The 23,899-nt window shown below is 34.7% G+C and overlaps 1 protein-coding gene across 1 annotated transcript in view; it reads right to left on the bottom strand.

The window, feature by feature from the left end:
* LOC144235557 (E3 SUMO-protein ligase ZNF451) overlaps positions 1 to 23,899 on the bottom strand; it is an 86,255-nt gene that overhangs the window by 25,192 nt on the left and 37,164 nt on the right. Inside the window, exons 5-10 of the mRNA XM_077769109.1 lie at positions 22,377 to 22,488; positions 17,879 to 18,029; positions 16,521 to 16,647; positions 7,818 to 7,971; positions 7,158 to 7,305; positions 2,407 to 4,016 (exon numbers count right to left, since the gene is read on the bottom strand). Coding sequence (XP_077625235.1) covers positions 2,407 to 4,016; positions 7,158 to 7,305; positions 7,818 to 7,971; positions 16,521 to 16,647; positions 17,879 to 18,029; positions 22,377 to 22,488 — 2,302 coding nt within the window. The remainder of the gene's footprint in view (positions 1 to 2,406; positions 4,017 to 7,157; positions 7,306 to 7,817; positions 7,972 to 16,520; positions 16,648 to 17,878; positions 18,030 to 22,376; positions 22,489 to 23,899) is intronic.

The raw sequence follows: 23,899 nt of genomic DNA, 5'->3' as shown, positions 1-23,899 counted from the left end.
TAACCATTTCTTACATAAAACATACCAGGACTAAAGATGATACTAAGATCTATAAATGCTATAGAGCAAGCCTGAGTAAACTCAGTAGTTCATAAAAATAGTTTATAAAAAATTTCTGGCCAAAATTTTCACATATCCTCAGTATCCCCATTCTATACTGTATAACGTGCTAAGAGCTCATATTTATTTAAAAGAATATGGACTTAGGGGGACACCTGCGTGGCTCAGTTGGTTGGGCATCAGACTTCCAGCTCAGGTCATGAACTTGTGGTTAGTTTGAGCCCCACATTGGGCTGTGTGCTGACAGCTCAGAGCCTGGAGCCTACTTCAGATTCTGTGTCTCCCTCTCTCTGTGTTCCTCCCCCACTCATACTGTCTCTTTCTCTCAAAAATAAATATAGATAAAAAAAAAAAAAGAATATGGACATAAAATTATACTCTAACCATGACAAATTATACTTCTAAACAAACATCATACTCTTCTAGAGTTACTCTTTTTTTTAAGTTCATTTATTTATTTTGGGGGGAGGGCAGAGAGAGAGAAGGTGAGAAGGAATCCAAAGCAGGCTCTGTGCTGACAGCACCTAGGCCACCCAGCGTCCCTAGACTTACGTAGTCTTATTTAGACTAAGTGCAAGGGGATCTATGCTTCAATTTTCTCCTTGGTCTCCTACTACCACTTGTAACTCTACTTCTAATTGCTACTTTAAGTCTAAGTAAAAGCTCTGCTTTCTAGACAATCATAACAAAAACATACAAATTCTGACGTGAACATTAAGATTTCTCATACTTAGAATAAAGCCAAAATATGAGGATGTGGAGAAAAAGGAATACTCATACACTATTGGTGGCAATGTAAACTCGTACAGCCAGTATGGAAAACAATATGGAGGTTCCTTGAAATATTAAAAATAGAATTACCATATGATCCAGTAATTCCACTACTGTGTAATTACCTAAAGAATACGAAAACACTAACTCAAAAAATACATGGACCCCTATGTTTATTACAGCATTATTTACAACTGCCAACTTATAGATGCAACCCAAGTGTCCACTGATAAAGATGTGATATATACACATACATATATATACACACACACACACACAATGGAATATGAGCCATAAAAAAAGAACAAAATCTTGCCATTTGCAACAACATGTATGGATCTAGGGGTATAATACTAAGTGAAATAAGTCAGTTAGCAAAAGACAAATACCATATGATTTCACTCATGTAGAATTTAAGAAACCAAACAAAGAAAGAAAAAAAAGACAAAAACCCAGACTCTGAAATATGCAGAACTGGTGGTTACCAGAGGGGAAGTGAATGGGGAGGATGAGTGAAATTAAGAGTGTTCCTATCAGGATAAGCACTGAGGACTGTACAGACCTGTTGAATCACTATATTGTATACCTGAAAATCAGTGTATGCTAACTATAGTGGAATAAAAAAAATTTTTTTAAGTAAAAAAAAGAATCAGCCAACAACAAAAGAATAAAGCCAAAATATAAACAAAAAGAACTCACTGGATTTATCTTTTTAATGAACCTAAGTCTAAATAATAAGAATCTAAATGTTAAGGATCACACACACACACACACACAAATGTTAAATCTGACATTAAGAAAGACTATCAATTTCCTTCATCTCTCAAAATTCCCATGCTTTTTGTAAAAGACAATGTTATCTTAAATACATGTTGTTTAAAGCTAATATATACTCTTTTTCCCTTAAGTTTAGAGTGGTTGAATGAATATTTAAATATTAATATTTATTCGTATTTAGGATACACATACCCCAGAAGTATATGTTACAATAATGAACTGATTAATGTATCATCCCACCATGTTTCTTACTTCAAAATTGAATCATTATTAACCTTCACAAAAATGATGGCTACAGGTGCACCTGGGCAACCCAGTAGGTTAAGTGTTGATTGATTCCTTTTTTCTTTTTTTAATGTTTATTTATTTTTGATAGAGGGAGAGTGTGAGTCGGGGAGGACAGAGAGAGGGAGACAAAGAATCTGAAGCAGGCTCCAGGCTCTGAGCTGTCCGTATGCAGAGCCTGATGCAGGGCTTGAACTCATGTACTGTGAGATCATGACCTGAGCTGAAGTCAGATGCTCAACCAACTGAGCCACCCCGGTGTCTGAAGTGTCAGCTCGATTTTGGCTCAGGTCATGATCTCACGGATTAGTGAGATCCAGCCTTCTGTTGGGCTCTGCACTGACAGTGCAGGGCCTGCCTGGGATTTTCTCTCACTCCCTCTCTCTCTCTCCCTCCCCTGCTTGCATGGACACTCTCTCAAAATAAATAAATTTAAAAAATGATAGCTACAATATGTATGTTTCTATATCAGTATGTGAAATGTGCATGGACATTAGAGTTGTAAAGCCATACCTATATTCTGACAGCTTAGGTCATTTTCAGCTCCCTTCTCCAGCTCTGAATTTTTTGGATGGCTTACTGCCTGTTTTAGTTTTCTCTCTGTACGTGAGGCACTGGCAGCAAACTTGTACAGGCTTGTTTTCTCAGATCCAAAATGAGCCACACTGGGTTTCCGTAAAAAGCAGTGTTTTCTATGGAAGTGCTGCTGAGCACTCTCAGGATCATGAAATGCTTTGGTGCAGGCGCCACACTTGATGACATACCGTTGCTCCTCTTCCTCCTCACTCTTTTCTTCTCTGTGCACTTCGCGGATGTGAGTACTGATGTCAGCTACATTCTGTGCTGTTGCTGAACACAAGCTGCAGCGAAACCACAGTTTACCTTTATCCAGCATGATTTGGAGACACCTACTATAATCTTCCTTTCTGTTGACTTTACAGATGTAACTCTCACGGCAACCACAAGTTAACAGGTTACTGGTCTCTCTTACTGGAAAATCATTCTCAGTTTTAATTGAAGTTTCAGTTTTTTCTGACACAAACACATAATCTATGCTGTGGTGCTCCTTATAATGACTTAAAAATGCTTCTTCCACATTGAAGGTAAGATCACAAAGCCCACAGAAGTACTTAATCTTTATCTCATTGTTATGCTCATCTTGGCAATGTCGGTACAGTGTTTCAACCTTGTGAAAAGTCTTTTTGCAATGGGCACAGCTATATCTATGAAACTGGTGACTTGCTAAAGACATGCAATGCTGTTTTACACATTCCTGGGAATCAAACATATCTTCACAAATTCGGCACTGCCATTTACCCCTTGGAGGACTGTTTGCTGGAGATTGATCAATGATAGTAATAGTTGAAGAAGGACTCTTAGCAGTCAAATTACTCACCAATGTTGTAGAGGATGTTGGCAAAATTTCACCTTCTACCTCATCCGTCTCATAAAAATATCTGTGTCCATTATGAAATTCAGTCACATGTGCCATGATAGTCTCTTTTCTTGGTAACTCCTTTCTGCATGTCCGACACCAGAAAAGAAAGTTATTTAAATGTGCCCCTCCATGAATCCGGCTCATATGTAAACGGATGACCCCTGAATCTTCACATACTTTTCCACAGACCACACACTTATAACACATTGTGTTTGCTGAGAAAACATGTTTTTCCACTGCATCTTCACTTGGGAATTGCTGACGGCATTCACAAAACCAGGTTTTAACAAATGACTTTTCTTTCTGAGCACAAACTATACCTTCATGGCTTTTACCTTCTAAATTCATCTTCTTTTTTGGAACAGTGGTGCAATCTTGTGAGCTAGATTCTTGAACAGACATGGTTCTTTTAAGTGATGAAAATTTTGATCGATCTAGCAAGAGATTCAAGTCAGAAGAAGGTTTGTTCCCTTCACTGCTGTGGCAATAAAGTAAGACTGATTCTTCCATTGAGGTAATGACTTGGACTTTGTGTCCTGAATTCTGCTTGTGATTTCGGGTACTGGTTTCATCCACAAAGACTTGGTTGCAATGTGCACAGTAACCTCTTAATACGAATTTTTCTGCAACTTGGGCAATGCTCTTCTCAGCTACAGCTACAGGACCAGCATTTCGACAACGAACTCTAAATTGGATGAAAAAAATCTCTTTTGTAAGTACTTTCTAAATACAGTATCTGTTTTTTATAGGAATTATAAACAATGTATACATAAAGCACTAAAAGATATTTTTCAATAAAAAATGCACGTTACAGAATTTCACCTTAGAGTACCTGAGTATTACCTATATTTTGTCTATTTTTAATTCATATACAGAACAGTAAAACTAGAATCAAAAGAATAAAAAAATTCACACAAATATTTAGAAATTGAATCCCTAATCTTTAGAAGTTAAATAACAAATTTCTACTAAATCTATGGGTCAAAGGAGAAATTAAAAGGGAAAAGGTAAAATATTTTATTTTTAAATAAATAAAAAAGAAGACAACTTGTAAAAATCTAAGGGTAAAGCAATGCTTTGAGGAAAATTTATAACTTTAAATGTTTATATAGAAAAAGAAGACCCAAAGTCAATCTAAGCTTCTACCTTAAGAAGCTAGAAAAAGATAAGCAAATTAAATCCAAAGTTTAACAGAAATCAACAAAGTAAGAAATAGGCAAGAAACAAAAAATCATCAAAAGTCAAATGTTGCTGGTTTCAAAGATCAGCAAAAATTTGTTTTGAGATAAATTATAGATATAAACATAAATGCTAAAAATAAAAAGCTTAAAAAAAGCTGATGTTCTTGTTTGCTGAGGAATGTAGTTCAAAGAAAATAAATAAAATAAAATAAAATAAAATAAAAAAGCTGATGTTCATAAAAAATGAAGTAAACAAAATATATTCCTGAAGAATAAGCAGAGGATTCTCAGGGTAGAGGACAGACAATCACAAAAGACAAAGTCACTAAATTACACTTATGGAGATTAAAAGCTTCTGCTCATCAAAGGACAGAATTAATATGAATATGCAAAGACTGGGACAGAATACAGTCACATATTTCTGACAAAATATTTATATCTAGACCATATCAAGAATTCCAACTCACTATGAAAAAAGCAAACAATCCAATTTTTAAACTAGCAAAAGACCTGAACAGACATTTCACTAAGAAAAATAAATGAAATGCCCATAAACACATGAAAGAGTGCCCAATGTCATTGTTTATCAGGGAAACGCGGTTTAAAACCACAAAGAGACATTCAAAAGAACAGCTAAAATGAAAGACTGGGAATACCAAACCTTGGCAAGGATGCAGAGTAACTGGAACTCTCATACCTTGTTGATACAAACACTTTGGGAAAACATGTAGTAGTTTCTTATAAAACTAAATACACACTCTTTGATCCAGCAATTCTACTCCTAGATATTAATCCAAGATGAATGAAAACACAGGTCCATAAAAAGACTTGTACAAAATACATACAGTAGCTTTATTTATGACAGCTAAAAACTTTAAATCCAAATGTCCAACATCATGAGAATGAATAAACAAACTGTGCTAAGTTCATATAATGTAATACTACTCACCAGTAAAAAGAAACCATGTACTAAACAATATAGATGAATTTCCCAGATATTATGACAAATATGAGAGTACATACTATATGATTTCATTTACATTAAGTTCTAAAGGAGATGAAGCCAATGTAAGCTGGAAAAAAATATCAGAATAGAGCATGTAGGGTAAGAGGGTGGGAAATGACTGAAAAGGGACACAAGGGAACTTTCCAGACAGGTAACTTATTACGATAAAAATGTAGGTTAACAGATGTATAGATCTATCTGTCAAAATCATAAAAGTGAAGATGTGTACACTGTGATTAATTTAATTTGTATCTCAAAAACAAAGAACTTTTAAAAATAATTAAGGGGCTGGGGCGCCTGAGTGGCTCAGTCAGTTAAGGGTCCAATTTCGGTTCAGATCATGATCATGTAAGTTGTGGGTTTGAGCCTTGCACTGGGCTCTGTGCTGGAAGTGCAGAGCCTACTTGGGATTCTCTCTCTCTCTCTCTCTCTGCTCTCCCACTTGTGCACACACACTCTCTCTGATAAGTAAACTTTAAAAAAAATAATTAAGGGGAATAAGAAGCATAAAGATGTATAGAATAAAACAAGAATGGCAGTGTTGATTCTCCTTACAGAGGAGTAATGGGTAAATGGAGGTTCATTATACTATTCTGCTGACTTCATACAGTTGAAATTTTACATAATAAAACCCTAAGAATAAAAATAACAGAATCAGGATTTGAACTCATGAAATATAAGTCAGAACCAGGACTGGTAACCTTAGTAGTTACACTGGGTATATACAGAGTAATTATATTTTACTGCTTTGTTTTTTGAGAACATATTTTACTTGAAGGCTAGTGAAAATAATTGTTCTATTTAAATGAATGCAATTGTGTCATTTATTAGATATGAACTGTTAATATATTTTAATGATGCAACAGGAAAAACAGAGACCTAAGAGACATAGCACCTAAAGAGAAAATATGTACAGATTTTGGATCATGATTCCAAGAAACTAAATGTAAAACAAAAAACTTCATGAGATAATTAGGGAAATTTGATAACTCACTAGGTATTTGATGCTATTAAAAATACCAGTTGTTTAAGGTGTGATTAATAGTATTATAGGATTTTTTAAAAAGAGTCCTTATCATTCATAGTTATATATTAAGTATTTACAGGTAGAATGAAATGATTTATTGCAAAATAATAACTTGCACGGAGTGAGAATATAAATGAAACACGACTGCCATTGGTTGGTAACTCCTGAAGCTGAGTGAAAGGTATACTAGGGGTGGTACATTGCTTGATAATTTCCATTGTAAAGACAAACAAAATCACACTTGATTATTTGATAAATTTGACCTTTTACTGAAATTTAATTTTCATATGTATATTATACTTTTCATTCTGGTTGACTTAAAGGCAAGTCAGTTTTTACCCACTCCTCCCCTATACACACACTCCTCACAAAACACACAGAGAAAAACACAAATAGAACTGTTTGTTTTACATTCACAGCAATATCAACATATCCACTTTTTCCATACCTTTAGCTTTTCTCATTATGCTAAGTTTGATTAATTTCAAGACTAATATATATTCTCATTTTAAAAGCAGAGAAACATGAAATAGAAAAGTATTTTGAATCTTCCTACTGGTAAAGAGCTTCTTGGGCATGATTCCCTTACAGCCCCACTAGACCTGTACAAACCTGAAGTGGGCAGTGAGCTCCAGGTGAGAACGTAGGGTCTGGTGGCAGGCCACACACTTAACTTGAAATGGGACATCTTTGCACAGAGAGATCAGAAGTTTCTTTGCAAAAGATGGAAATGATATTGGCTGTGCTATTCCCTTGTCATCTGAAAGACAAAATGAACCGTAACTTGCAAAGATTTAAGCAGATAGCAACCCAACCTTCCTCTCCTTTGCCTTCTTCAACATTGGCTGGAATATGTAAAAGATTGTTGTGATAAAAATCTAAGGGAAGTCATTTTCTAGCCATAAGTACAAAGGATGCTGAACTCATTCTCAAAATGTGAACCTTAAATCAGAGAAATACCCAACTTCCCAGGTATTATGGATATATAAAAAATTATTACATCAAAAATTATTTTTATATTTATTATATAAATAAATGTTTTCTTCCCAAGTTTCTCTTCATTCCTCAAAGTAACTAAAGTTTACTGCTGCTACAGCTCAATGTTGAGAATCTTTCTTGGAAAAATAAAAATTAAGACAATCTTTCACTTTCATGTTTCCAATCCAATATGAGGATGTTACCTCAAGAATTATCTGGTAAAATAATGGTAACATGGTAAATCAGCAAAAATTAAAGTACTTTAATAATTTTCAGAACAGAGTATTAACATACCACCCAGTTGAAAATTCTGATGGAAATGATTCTTTCCAGACATATGCTTCAAACACTCATCCTTGCTGCTAAAAAGAAGGAAGCAATTTGGACATGCCAAACACTGAATAATCTGAGGAAGAAGGTTGTTTTTATGTCCATCATCTGCAGCTTCCTAAAATACAAGGCAAAGCTGTATTATAGACAACTAAAATCAGTATTCAATTTTTAAAAATCAACTTTCAAAATTTCTTATTTCTTATTTCTTTGGAATATTCTGTATCAGCTTTTAACAAGAAAACTTTTCTCTCCAGTGCGAAGAATGGAATTTTTATCATAAAATTGCCTATGTGAGTTAAAAATACTTTTCTTAAAAAAAACTCTTGACCATGTTTTTGTGATAATAAATATACAAGTTTGCTTTCTATATGTTTTTCCTTTATATATATATCTATGTTTTCATAGCACTTATACTTTTTCTCCCAGTTTGCTTTATTCACTCTAATCTGCAATATAACCTATGTTGATATATAATGTGTTCTTCCACAAATGTCTCCATGCTTAATAATTTTCAAAAATATATAGAAATAAACATATAGGGAACTACCATTGTTTTACCAAATGTTATCATCTTACAGACTCTTCTACTTCTTAGTTCTCTTATTCCAATATACCTAATGAAAATGCCTAAAAAAAATCAACTGGCATTCCTCTAATTCATTCTTCTCAACAGCTGTAAACTTCTCAACTGGTTGGTAACCAGTGTAGGTTTATTAAGACTTAGGCAACTATTCATTACCAGACTTTTTTTTTTCTTGCCACTATAAACAATACAATGGTGTTGTAAAAAACGTCCTTAAATACATATCCTTATTTAAAGGTGCATTTTTCTCATTATTAGGAGTGGCCCGAATGGGTTAAAAGGTTTATTACTTGAATATTAAAAGCTACTGTATGATTGTTTTTCAAACAGCCTCTACCAAATCACACATTCCCTAGCAATGAATGAGCCTGGCACAATAGCTACTATAGATTTTGTTTTTAATTCATACAATTCTATGGATATTCCATATTCTGTGGATTGCTTATTCATATCCTATTGCCTGATGTTTCAGTTGTTTTTGTTTCCTTCCCTTCTGGTTAACTTGTATCATTTCCTCATTATAAAAATTAACTTTCTGTCTCATGCTCCAGTTTGTAAACATTTTTCAACTATCTATGAATTTTGTATGTGGTCACTTTAAAATTTTAATATAGTCAAACAGGTATATCTTTTCTAGCATCTAGGTGTCCACTTGGTTAAGAGGCTCCTCTATCTCAAAATTGAAAATGTTTTAAATATAAAAAATTTTTTTTCTTAAAGTAAACTCTATCTCTAATGTAGGGCTCAAACTCACGACCCCAAGATTAAGAGTCACAGGCTTAGGGTACCTGGGTGGCTCAGTCAGTCAAGTGTCTGACTTCAGCTCAGGTCAAGATCTCAGAGTTCATGAGTCTGAGCCCCATGTCAGCCTCTGTGCTGACAACTCAAGAGCCTAGAGCCTGCTTCAGATTCTGTGTCTCCCTCTCTCCCTCTGCCCCTCCCCTGCTCACTCTCTATCTCAAAAATAAAATAAACATTCAAAGAAAGAAAAATTTTAAGAGCCACATGCTCTACCAACTCAGCTAGCCAGGCTCCCCAAAACTGAAAATATTTTAAAGTACCTATATCTATGTATGTGTGCTTGTGTATAAATATAATTTGACATCTTGTTAATGGTCTTTAGGGTAATAGCCTTAGAAGCTGTAGTGTGTCTTTTTAAATTTACTATCACTAGGGATATAGAAAGTTTATACAGTGGTAATAAGATGCAACAGAAAGAGGAATAAGAAATTTACATTTACAATGAGCACATGTGAAGAAGCACATTAGGGTTCAAAATATACTTTTCCATTCAGTCCTTATGATAATCACATGAAGCACTATTTGCATTATTTACCAATGAAAAAACTAAGATTTAGTTAAGTCAACACTTCTCTCCCAGACAAGATTACCATTCAAACACAGTCTTATACCTTTGGTTATAAATCCTTTGCTCTTTCCATAATACCTCACCCCATTTTAACTTCCTGAGTGCCATGCAGAAGATCACATCCCAAGAAGATACTTAGAAGGTTCTAAATAAGAGCACTGAAGGCATTTCCTAAACGCCAATTTATACAAATGTCCCCAACTTGAAGAATGCTAACAAAATAATTCTTAGTGCAACTGTGAGTTATAAATGGATTCAACATAAAGTCTGTTTATAAAGTACTTGCTCAATAGAATGTAATCCTACATAAAATTTTATTGAAATATGCCAACTGCAAAAGTATAGCATCCTAGCTTGTGCAAACTAGGGGAAGAAGTGGGAAATTGTTAAAGTACTCTATTCTTTTCTACCACTGTATTTTCAGCTATATTAAAATATATCATAAACATTTGTATATATAAACAAAGTTAAACCATAATAAATTATTACTTTATGACCACTAGGATCTAGGCTACCTTAAAAGGCACTTATGATCCAACAATTTAACTTGCTGGAGAAGTGAATATATATTCACATGAAGACTTGTACATTTATTTATAGCAGCATTATTCACAATAGCCAAAAAGTAGAAATAACCCAAGTGTCCACCAACTGATGAAATGATAAAGAAAAAGTGGCATATATCCATACTCTGGAATGTTACTTGGCAATAAAGAAGAATGAAATATTGATATGGTACAACATGGATGTACTTTGACAACATCATGGTAAATGAAAGAATCTTGTCACAAAAGGCCACATATTTTACAATTCCATTTATATGAAATGTCCAGAAAAGGCAAAACTATAGTTTACAGGTTGCCTATGGCTAGGGAGAATGGGCTAACAACAGGGAAATATCACCTTCAATGATAGGCTGGCTCTAGGAAGAGAATGAGAAAGAGTGGTTTTGTCTATTGACCCACAAGTGACACTGAGGTACACTGAAGCTTACTATATGTCCTCTACCACCTCCATCAAAAAGGGAGAAAAGCAGGAAGCTGTATAGTGATATACTATTCATTGAATGGCTCTAATGTCAAAAACGACTAGACACTAGGACAAGAAGCACTGGCATCACCTACACCTATAAACTTGTTAGGAATCTTGAATCCAAGGTCCCACCTCAGATCTATTATCAGAGCCTGCATTTTAACAAGATTCCCAAGTGATAAGTATATAAAGTTTAAGAAGCACTAGCGTAGACAGAAGAAATTGGAGATGAAAGGGAAAGAGGAGGGAAGCAAGGCAAAGAATACAGATTGTGGTAATTTCATTCTCTTTCACAGAAGAATGCCATCTTTACAAATAGACTTCATAGGTATACAATCTTCTAGTGACCTCTTCTGGCTGATTCAAGATAGGCAATTATAATTTAGTGCATACCAGTTTCCTTAAGAGTTCTAGTGATGGACACTCCAAAAAATAAGCAATAAGGAACATTTAATGAGAGCTGTTTGTTAAGCCCTAAGTGCTTTATACAAAATTAAATTTTCTCTTATCAATCTTGCATGTAAGTATAAGGATTTCATTTTAAAGATGAATAAAGCTCAGAGATGTTAAGTAATTTCCTGAGTACATACAGCTAATAAAATTGACAGTAGAAATAGGTCTGTCTGGACATCAAAGCCTTTGCTCTATTTTACCATAATGCTTCCCAGAAGGCTAAATATCATAAATTTACTTCCTAGAGACCAGGCAAAACAGCATGGGATAAGTGATTCCCAGAAAAAAAAAGCGGAATAAATTAATGAAATTTGGGGAAATACAAATGAGGGTATTAATTAATGTTCAAATACCTATTCAGATTTACTAAAGAAAAAAGATAAATAACTTGCTCATTAAAATTGACAAAACACTTACAGCCTGGAATAGGGAAACATGCCCTGAAAGGACTCTAGTTTTGAAAAAGGAAGAGTATTAGTGGCGAAGTGAAAACACCAAAAAAAATTTATGGAACACAGTCCTTTTGTATCCTTTTTCTCTTCTCTCCTTAAACCTTTGTCACAATAGGAAGCCCTATCATTTCTTCTTGCTTCACTTTAAGGTCTTTATTCTAAATGCCATTACCTAAGTAAAGCCTTTTTTCATCTCAAAGTTAAATTACTGCAAAAGTCACCTAAAGTGGCCTCCTTTCCATACCTATGAATCCACCCTGAACACTGCTACCATGCTAATACCATTCAATCTCTTTGGAATTCCTAAAAAAGAGAAGGAATTGGGTTCTAGAATTAAAAGTCCTTCTAGCTCTAAAAGGTATAAAGCATTATTTTCATCATGTCACTGTCCTATTACAATAATGTCTTGCCAGTATCAAGATTACCACTTGTGTTGGGAGTCCCTCAAATCATCCCCAGGTTTGATGGCTTGCTAGATTCACAGCACTCCGCATAGAGTTGTACTTATAGCTATGATTCATTACAGGATTTTAGTTATCAGGATATTTAAAGTGGTATTGTTTTTAATACAGAAAAAATGAAACAACTAATACATCTAATAGGAAATTAAATGAAATGTACTGTAATATATTCATACAGTAGAACGCTATTCATTGACTTAAAGTGTATGTATTGATTCAACAAATGTTTAAGCATTCATGTTTACAACACACTGCTTTTCTCTTTTTAAGTTTATTTTTTTTGAGGGGGGGGGCAGGATGTACATGCAAGGGTGCAGGGAGTGGGGCAGAGAAAGAGGAAGAGAGAATACCAAGCAGGCTCCGCACTGTCAGCGCAGAGCTGGGGCTCAAACTCACTAACCGTGAGTTCATTATGATCTGAGCTGAAACCAAGAATCAAACGCTTGACCAACTGAGCCAGGCAGGTGCTCCTAACATACTGCTTTTTTTTAGTTACAAAACAACTCACACACCTTATTTTATACAAAAATATTTATAAATGTTTTTGGTGTAACTGTAAATCAGATTTTTTCTTAATTTCACTTTCTGCTTCTTCATATTAGGGTATAGAATTACAACAGGTTTCTGCACAGTGATTTTGTATCCTGCTACTTTATTGAATTCATTTATTAGTTCTAGTAGTTACTTAGAATATTTAGGATTTTCCATATATAGTATGTCACCTGCAAATACTTAAAGTTTTATTTCTTTCCTACTAAGAATTTCTTTTTTTTACAAATAGTTTATTGTCAAATTAGTTTCCACATAACACTCAGTGCTCATCCCCACAAGTGCCCTCCTCCATGCCCATCCCCCCTCCCCCCCACATCCATCAGTCCTCAGTTTTTGTCAGCATTCAAGAGTCTCTCATGGTTTGCCTCTCTCCCTTTCCCCCACCATTTCCCCCCTTCTTCTCCCCCTTGTTCCTCAGTTAAGTTCCTCCTAATCCTCCTATACGTGCAAACATATATTTGTCCTTCTCTGCCTGACTTATTTCGCTCAGCATAACACCCTCAAGGTCCATCCATGTTGCTACACATGGCCAGATTTCATTGTTTCTCATTGCCATGTAGTATTCCATTGTATAGATAAACCACATCTTCTTGATCCATTCGTCTGTTGATGGACACTTAGGCTCTTTCCATGTTTTAGCTATTGTGGAGAGTGCTGCTATGAACATTGGGGTCCATGTGCCCCTGTGCATCAGCACTCCTGTATCCCTTGGGTAAATTCCTAGCAGTGCTATTGCTGGGTCATAGGGGAGTTCTATTGCTGGTTTTTTGAGGAACCTCCACACTGTTTTCCAGAGGGGCTGTACCAGTTTACATTCCCACCAACAGTGTAAGAGGGTGCCCATTTCTCCACATCCTCGCCAGCATCTAGAGTTCTTTCCTACTAAGAAATTTTTATTGCCCAACTGCTGTGGCTAGGACTTCCAGTACCATCCTGAATAAAAGTGATGAGAGTGGACATTCTTGTCTTGTTCCTGACCTTAGGGGAAAGCTCTCAGTTTTGCATAAATGAGTATGATGTTAGCTGCAGGTTTTTCACATAAGGTCTTTTTTATATTGAGGTTATATTCCCTCTAGACTTTGTTGAAGGATTTTTATTATGAATGGATATTGTACTTTGTCAAATGCTTTTACTGTATCTATAGAATGCTGTTTTTTATCCTTTTTCTTATTGATATATCATGTTGTTTTGTATGTGTTGAACCAACTGCAACAAAACCAATAAAATACCTAGGAATAACTGTAACCGAAGACGTGGAAGACCTATACTTTGAAGAATATTAAACACTTATAAAAGAAATTCAGGATGATGCAAACAAATGGAAAGATGTTCTATGCTCATGAATTGAAAGAACAAATATTGTTAAAATGTCTTTACCACCCAAAGCAATCTATAAATTTAATGCAATCCCTATTTAAATACCAATAACATTTTTCACAGAACTAGAACAAATAATCTTAAAATTTGTATGAAACCACAAATGAACCCAAATAGTCAAAGCAATCTTGAAAAAGAAAAAACTGGAAGTAACACAATTCCAGACTTCAAGTTATATTACAAAGGTACAGTAACTGAAACAGTGGGGTATGGGCATAAAAATAGAAACACTGATAAATCAAATAGAACAGAAAATCCAGAAATAAACCCAAAATTATATGGTCAATTAATCTTTCACAAATGAGAAATGAATATCCAATGTGAAAAAGATAGTCTCTTCAACAAGTGGTGCTGGGAAAATTGGACAGCAACATGCATAAGAATGAAACTGGGGGCTCCTGGGTGGCTCAGCTGGTTAAGGGTCCGATGCTTGATTTTAGCTCAGGTCATCATCTCCCAGTTTGTGAGTTTGAGCCCTGTGTCTGTCCTTACAGTGTGGAGCCGGCTTGGGATTCTCTCTCTCTCTCTCTCTCAATCTCTTTCTCTCAAAATAAATAAATAAACATTTAAAAAATAGAATTAAAAAAAAAAAAAGAATGAAACTGGACCACTTTCTTTCACCATACACAAAAATAAGTTAAAAATGGATTGAAGACGTAGATGTGAGACCCGAAACCATAAAAATTCTTGAAGAGAGCACAGGTAGTAATCTCTCTGACATTGGCCATAGCAACATTTTTCTAGATATGTCTACCAAGGTCAGGGAAATAAAAGCAGAAATAAACAATATATAAACAACTTACACAATTCAGCTGAAAAACAAATCATTCAATTAAAAAATGGGCAGAAGACATGAGCAGATATTTCTCAAAAGACATTCAGATGACCAACAGACACATGAAAAGATGCTCAACATCACTCATCATCAGGGAAATGCAAATGAAAACCATAATGAGGTATCAGCTCATACCTTTCAGAATGATTAAAATCAAAAACAAAAGAAACAACAAGTATTGGCGAGGATGTGGAAAAGAAAAAGGAACACTTGTGCCCTGTAAATGGAAATGCAAACTGGTACAGCCACTCTGGATAACAGTATGGAGGTTCTTTAAAAAGTTAAAAAATAAAACTACCTTATGATCCAGTAATCGCACTACTGAGTATTTATCCAAAGAACACAAAAATACGAATTCAAAGAGATACTGAACCCATATATTTATAGCAGTATTCTTTACAATAGTCCAAGTATCCATCGACTGATGATGTGGTGTGTGTGTGTGTGTGTGTGTGTGTGTGTGTGTGCGTATATATATATATATATATGTATATACACACAATGGAATATTACTCAGTCATAAAAAAGAATGAAATCTTGCCATTTGCAGATGTTAGTCAGAGAAAGACAAACACCCTATGAATTCACTCAGATGGAATTAAGAAACAAAACATGAGCTAAGGGGCAAGAGAGAGACGAACCAAGAAACAGACTCTTAACTACAGAGAATAAACCGATGGTTACTAGAGGGGATGAGTAAAATAGGTGATAGGGATTAAAGAGTGCACTTGTCATGATGAACAATGAGTGTTCATAAAATAAAAACTTAAGGGGCACCTGGGCGGCTCAGTCGGTTAAGTGTCCGACTTCGGCTCAGGGCATGATCTCATGGTTTCTAATTTAAGCCCCACATTGGGCTCTCTGTTGTCAGCACAGAGCTGGCTTTGGATCCTCTGTCCCACTCTCTCTCTTTGCTCCTTCCCTGTTTGTGCTCTGTCTCTCTCAATACTAAATAAACATTAAAAAAAATATTTAAAAAACTTAAAATTTTTTTCCACAGTGAACATATTACACAATTAACATTTTGTAATGTTAATAAGTCATTATAGATACATAATTTCAAATATGGAAACATGCACAACAGAACCATATATTATACAGATTTGCATATGTCACGAATCAACCTGTGTCCCTTGAGATTCAACACTTAATGAGAGTTACATAAAATAACCTTTCATATACTAGATTTCTTAAGACTAGCATTAATAAACGAATTGCTGTTTTATTTACTACATGGCTCCAACATTTCAACAGGCAGTGAAAGGCAGTGGACTTAAGATTAAGGTTCTATTTCTCATCATAAGCATTTTGAAGAAGGTTAATTCCACAGAGCAACTCCATCAAAGAATGGGTTTCTATGACAATCTTTAGGAGTGCTGGTAACAAAGTTTACCTGCCCACAAAAATTTAGTGTTCCAAATCATTTTACTCTTCACTCTTATGTACACCACTAGTGACTGCAGGCTTAAGAGCAGCAAGGAAACATCTATATCCAATTCCATTCTAGAAAAAATACCTACTCTCAGGTATTTTTTAGGACATGCTCTTACCTTAGCAAAAAGATGATCCCTATATTGCTGTTGAGTAGCAAAATTTTTATAACATACTACACAAGCAAAGGAATTGATGAATGGTCCATGTAGTGTAATTGTTGGATCACATGGAGAGTGATCAAACCTACTTGGCAAAAGAGAGGTAACATTAGAAAAGTCCACATTTTAGGAGGCAAACTATGTTGCATTTGTTCAGCATTTGATTTGTTTACACACACATACACACACACACACCGCACTCAGAAATTTACACTTTTCTACTGAATACTGAAAATGTTCTTCATATTCAAGAAATATCAAATGGCTCCTAAGTGCCACACAATCCCTTCAAACAGTGACCAACAGTTAGCTCAAGATTTCATAAAAGTACCCAAGATTCAATAAAATGGATTTAAGCATATCTTGCCTAACAGGTGGAATTCCAGTCTGAAAGTCATAGAGCCATCATCTTTTCCTTTTTGCCTTATTTGCCACAACATTTACTAATAATTGTAAATGAACCAACGAATTATAATCTCATGTCAAGATTTTCTGGCACACACCTGTTTCCTAAAAATGGATTTTAATACTTGTAGTGTTCTTTTTAATCATTTAATAAGTATGTGTCATTTTAAACTGCCTCAAAGACTTTTAAAAAGTCTTTAGATATAGTGTGCTACCCAGTTATTTATAGAATGCTGAATGCCATACAAAAGTCTCTATAGGTAAATTCATAAGGAGGCTGAGACATCTAGAAATGAAAAAGGTTGCGAGACCCCAAACTCTCGGTTTCCATCTTTAAACTATTAGGAGGAGAGATTATGAAGGTAGGAATGTTTAATGCTTTTAATACTGCTTTTCCTTGATATTTACTTTCTCAAGCTCTACTATTAAAAAATTCAGTAAGTTAATAAGATGGGTTTATAAATAGAATACTTATTAATTTTGCTACATCTGGTTTGCTTTTAACATTTGTTTTGTAATACCATATTAGCTTTCTTTAGGCTAAACCAAATATCTGTAAGTGTGTCTCTTGAAATTTGCATTTATGGGCTGGATTTCTCTACAACAGATTCAACTGCATGTCAATATAAAAAATCTGCTCTGAATTTTATGAGACATATTAGGAATAAATACATACTTAAATGCTACATGTCTTTAAAGAAAAGAATTATCACTAGAGAAAACTGACTTTAAGCCTTCTAGGAAACCTAAGAAATACAAATTTGAAATAACTGTCATAAGAGCATAAAATGATTTGTTTGGAATATAAAGCTATGATTACAATGGCATGAGTGCATCATGCTTTCATTATATGCAATCACTCTGTAACACATCTGCTCTTCAGTATCCACTATTCTGAGTATCACACTCACCTTTTCAAATGTCCTAAGAGAAGGTGTCCATTATCAAATTCCTTGTTACAGTGCATTATGGGACATAAAATTGGTTTCCCAGACACCTGCATTTGGCCTCCTCTTCGGAATGAACTTTTTTTTCCAGAATTAATTGTGCCTGTTTTGAGTCCTGCATTATTGGAATACAAATTCTTAGTTTCTACTTCAGATTATCTGCCCTTTGGACAGGTAATCAAAATTATGGCAAAACAATAAAACTACGATATAGCATCAATTGGGTTATCCTAATTGTAATTAAATGTTTCTTGGCTTTCAAATCAAATATATGAAAACCTAAAAATAGTTATTTTGGACAAATAAAGCTGTTAAAATCCTTTTTTTTTTTGTTTTAAAGATTTTATTTTTAAAGTAATTTCTACACCCAATGTAGGGCTCAAACTCCCAACTGGAGATCAAGAGTCGCATGCTCTATTAACTCAGCCGCTCCTTCTTGTGTTGAAATAGGCGATGAGGATTAAGTTTGTTAGCATGTTTATCATTGCTATAGCCAGTGTGGGTCTTGAACTCAACACCCTAAGATCAAGAGTCGCATGCACTGTTGACTGAGCCTTCCAGGCATCCTAAATATTGTTAACATCTTTAAGTAACATTCTCTTGAGGAAAAAACTCTGTTTTCTTAAGTTCAACTGCCAAGAAATGTCAAACATTAAATATTAATTACAAAAGCAGTTGCTCCACAGACCCCATCCTCCCTTATTTATATAAACTGGCAAAGATCTTCTAATTTTTTCCCCTCTTTTAACGATCTTAAACACATTAGAAGGCTTAGCTATATTACAAAAGATTGGAGTTTTCTGAAAATTACGTTAAAAAATGCAACTGAGAGAGCAAGGAAGAGTGGAGAGTTCGGGGGGGGCAAGGAGAGTAAGAGTGGTACTTTCTGAAGAAACCAGCCATTGATAAGTAAGTTCCAACCTGGATATCAAATAATGCAGATCTCAGTAATAAATTTATAGAACACAAAGCAGAGATATACTTGTTGTTACTACCTCTTTCCTTTCTATTTATTCTATTTTGTCCCTTTTCTTTTTCTCCTTTCATTAAAAAATTTTTTTAAAAATCTTTATTTATTTGAGAGAGAGCGCGCCAGTGGAGGAAGAATTCTGCTTCACAGAATCTGAAGCAGGCTCCAGGCTCCAAGTTGTCAGCATGGACCCCGATGCAGGACTAGAACTTACGAACTGTGAGATCATATTGTCAAATGCTTAACCGGCTAAGCCAGGCACCCCTCTTTTTCTCCTTTCAAAGTCTGCCTGTCTCTAGTTTCTCTCTTTCTTTTTAAAGTAAACTCTATGCCCAACGAGGGGCTGGAACTCGTAACTCCAAGACCAAGAGACACATGGCTCTACTGAATGAGCCAGCTAGGTACCCCTTTCACTCCCTTCTCTCAATTAATCTTCCTCTATTCTGGTCCATTCTTTCTCCCCTCTCGTTCTTTATAATCACACAACTCTTGTAGACTGATACCCTGGGCCAAATTTTGTTCCCAGGGAAACTACCAATGCATGATACATGACAGAATTTTTTTAGTTTCACTGTATAAGCCATGAAATGTAAAACTGCCAGGAGGATTCTGACTATATCACATGGTTATACACAGACTGTTTGATTATTGACTCCCTTTTACTATTATTTATGGATTGTTTCAATGCCTTAAATATCTCATACAACGGAAAACTAAGTTCTCTATGTTTATGACAGGATTTAAAGATTTGAATAGAACTTAAAAGATTTAAATAGAATGAATTATTATTCTTTTAACATCACCTAGTTTTAAGATCTCCAAATGGTTATTATAAAAACTTAAGGTTTCAACTGCTTTTCTGCTGTTTTAGTCCTCATGGGGGAAGGCCTCCATTAAAAGCTGCCAAAATGTTTATCAATGTGTCTGCCAACAGCATAGCATTAATCATATTTTAATTTTAAAGAGGCACTAAATGACATTCCATCTTTTTATCCTTAATTTTCTAATGTAGTCAGAATTATGGCAATTTTTATTTACTGTCTGTCCACATTCTAGATGTTGTTCCATTTTGATCTTTATTTAGCCAAATAAAGACTTTGGCTAAAAACAATAGCAGAAAACAATAAATTGAAAGAAAATAAGCTTTACTCATGGAAAGGCAAAATACAGAATTTTTTTTCAAAATACACAAATGTAAACAACTCTTTTCCTTAAATAGTACAGAGAGTGTTGTTTTTAAGTTATGAAGTATTCAAATGTATGCAAAGTGGCCTAACTGTAAAGATCTAAAAAAGACGAATTTCTAGTAATTATAAATAAAGTACTTAAACTACTTCTAATCAAAGAACTGAATTACAAAGCTGGATACTTTGGAATAGACTGAGCAAGTCCCTTAGTGCTACTTTAAAGTAGAATCTCACTTTCTGTAATTAAAGAAAACAATGACTCATCTGTTTCCCCAGCTATACCCTATATCTCAGCACTCTCTAAAGATAATTTATGGAATAGCATCGTACCAAATATAGTCAGTGCTAAAGCAGCTGTTCTAGCAATAGATCCTAAATTTTAGTTTTATAGTACTGTTGCAGGGAGCAAGCAAAAAAATAAAACAATCACATAAAAAGAATATAACTAAAGATCTTAAATCCAGGCTTAAGCTCATCAGCCACCAATGAATCAGGTGTGACCTGAAGATATATAAAATAACAAGTCTTGCCAAGACATAAACACAGAGCTAAATGAGTCATTTGTTCCCCCCTGACCTGCTCAGACAGATACATAAACAGATGCTCATGAATTCATTTTATAATGATTTAAAATATTCTGCCAAACTGGAGGCTGGGGTAGGCCTAAAGGGGCATATTACTGGCCCAACTAGCATTCAGACAGGATTTGAAGGTGTTAGATTCACATGAGATAAATGATTTTTTGAAGAGATCTTATAAATAAAATAGTCCATTCCCCTATCAAAACTACCTAGGAATCTTTCCAAAACTACAGATGCCCTAGAATTATCTCTGGGGGTGAGGCCCAGGTATGTATTTAAAAGCTCCCAGGTGACTCTGATATGGCTAAGGAGAAACCACTGAAATGAGTCATTAACTTGCACTAAGAACATAATGCTTATCAAGAGGAATTTTTTATAACACTAAGCCTTACAAAAAAACCACCCAAGAGGCAAAACCATTGACCACAATTTCTAAGTAACTTTTGCTACAGTAGGTCTGGTATGCCAAACAATTCCTTTGTTTAGTTGAAGGACAGTCACATTTGGAACCCAAGTCCTAGGCTTCTTTTCTGTATTCATATGCAAATGTTTATAGCTTACTTTGGCTAATATTCAACCTGCATTTATTGAGTATATCTCTATGCTGAGCATTCTTTTCAGGCACTCATACAAAAAAGAATTATAAACCTTGGTCTTTCTCCCCAGAGTGTGCAGTCTGACAGAGACAGACATGCCAACATTTCAATTCAACGTAACAGGATAAAAACAGGGTATTAGAGAACTTTGGAATTATCTTATTAGTGGTAATTTGATTCAAAGAAAACCCCTCTGAAAACAACTTCAGAACAAGATATCTAGGTTCAAGTTGAGTACTGCATGCACAGTTATTATTATTTTTTAATGTTTATTTATGTTTAGAGAGACACGCAGCGAGAATGGGGGAGGGGCAGAGAGAGAGAATCCCAGGTAGGCTCCAGTGTCAGCACACTGGCCAATGTGGGGCTCAAACTCAAGAAACTGTGAGATCATGACTTGAGCCACAATCAAGCCAACTAACTAAGCCACCCAGGTGCCCTTGCATGCACAGATATTTCTAATGGCTTTTTCAATTAAATCTTCTGCTAGATTATATGCACAGATAAAGTTTCTGTGGATATCCCAAGCCTTTAAAAGGCTTAGTGTTTTGTCAACAGGACAGGCTAGAAAAGCTACCATGGTATGAGTGTCCCACTGGCTGTTAAAAGATTCCATCGAATTATCTGCTGGGGGAAAAATGTTCCATAGTGACTCTTTCAGGAATCTCAGGTCTACAATGAGTTAGAGAAGAGCTACCCAATGCTTTAGATGAGACTCCCATGTGGACACTTCCTTACAAAGTATCTACACAGGCTGCATTGATGAATAAGTAAGTAAACATGAATTCTTTAGGTCTCAGCTTAAACTCCATTTCATTAGGGAAGTCTTTCCTGATCCCAAATAATCTATTAAAAACCTTCCCACAGACACAAGTACTATTTCATGTAATAACTATGAAATAACACAAGTAAATTAGCAATATCTAATGAGATCAAGAATGACCTATTATATTCAAATTACACGTTTGCCAATGTAGAAAGACAATTGGTAAAGTAGGCCATTATTAATTACTGAAACTAAATTTCAACACTTTATACACTTATTAGCAACTGAATACAGACATAATGCATTAAGACTTTAGGGAAGCTAAATAATCTCAGTGTTCCACTCTGATCTCTAAAGAATACCTGGCATTTTTAGCCACTGGTCCACACACAGTCTTGCTGCTTCTGTATCAGAATGTCCTCGAATAAATTCCAATTCCTGTAACCCATGAGCATGCTGAAAATCGATTTTTTCCTAAAGATATTAAGAAGAAAATTAATTAACCTATGATTACTAGCCTGGATTCCTTGAAAAAAGATTTTAACACATTAGTGATCAGAAAATACTGATAATCCATTATCCCTGTAAACATATCTGGACATCTGTCCCAAAGAGGTAAGTCAAAACAAAGGTTTATACTCTAAGATAATGATCCCAACATTATCTGTATTTGCACAAAGTTTGCTACAACCTACAGTTCCAACAATGGGTATCGTTTAATTTATATACATATTTCATGAAAGTCAGTTAAAACATTAATCAAACTTTTTCAGTGAAGTAGGAATGCATTTTTGTATCAAGGAGGTCACCAAATAGTATTAAACAAATGAGGCCAAATACAAATAAAGATTAATTTCAAGCTATATGTAACTATATCTGCTGCAAAGGAGGAATAAATGCTGAAAATAAATATACAAAATGCCAATGATTATCTCTGGGAATGGAAATATGAATGATTATTTTCATTTTTAAACCAATATACATTCTTTTCAAAATTTCCACATATATTTTGAAGCGTACAGAAGTCTATTCAATATTTGTTCAGTGAATAATATTAATAAGAGCAGATATTCTTTAGTACTTAGTACGTGCCAATATAAAGCATTTATTGACATCTAGATCTAGAGGTGGCAAACTTTTTTCATTAAGGGCCAGACCAGTGAATATTTTAGGTTTTGCAGCCCACACAGTCTCTACTGCAATTACTCAACTCTTCATGAAAACAGCCATAGATAACATGTAAACAAATGGGCACTGCTGTGTTCCAACAAAATCTTATTTACAAAAAAAGGTGGCAGGCCAGGGCCAACCATGAAACTAGACTTATGCTTTAGACTGTTAGTCTAAATCTTCTTATATATTACTTACAAATCTTTTGCATACTCTGTGGTCATGCTGTATCTAACAGTTAACACTTACTAACCACTTACCATGTACCAGGCATTATTCTAAAAGCATTTTGGATTTTTCACAATAACTCTGTGAGACAGGTACTATTACTATTTGCATTTTATGATGGGAAGACTGAGGTACAGAAAGGTCAAATAAATTGCCCAAGGATAAATAACAATGCCAGGATTTAAACTCTCATAATTTGATTCTAGAATCCATGCACTTAACTAGTATACCATACTGCATCTTAACAAGGTTGTTCTTTAAAAGAAATCATAGTCACAAATGCTAGATTTGCAAGAGACAGGCCAGAATAATGAATGGCCTAGTTAGCAATACAAAAAGATCTTTCAAAAATGGTCAGTAGAGGAACAGGGGGATTCATGATTTTATTTATTTATTTATTTTTTGGCATTCATGATTTTAATCTAAAAAAAATCTTCTATACAACATTGTTCAAAGTACAGCCATAAGATACTAATTCTCAAAGATG

The sequence above is a fragment of the Crocuta crocuta genome, unplaced genomic scaffold (genome assembly GCF_008692635.1).
Source record: "Crocuta crocuta isolate KB4526 unplaced genomic scaffold, BGI_CrCroc_1.0 scaffold205, whole genome shotgun sequence".
NCBI classification, from domain to species: Eukaryota; Metazoa; Chordata; class Mammalia; order Carnivora; family Hyaenidae; genus Crocuta; species Crocuta crocuta.
The sequence above is the reverse complement of the archived record's forward strand: the minus strand, read 5'-3'. Positions and strand labels throughout refer to the sequence as shown.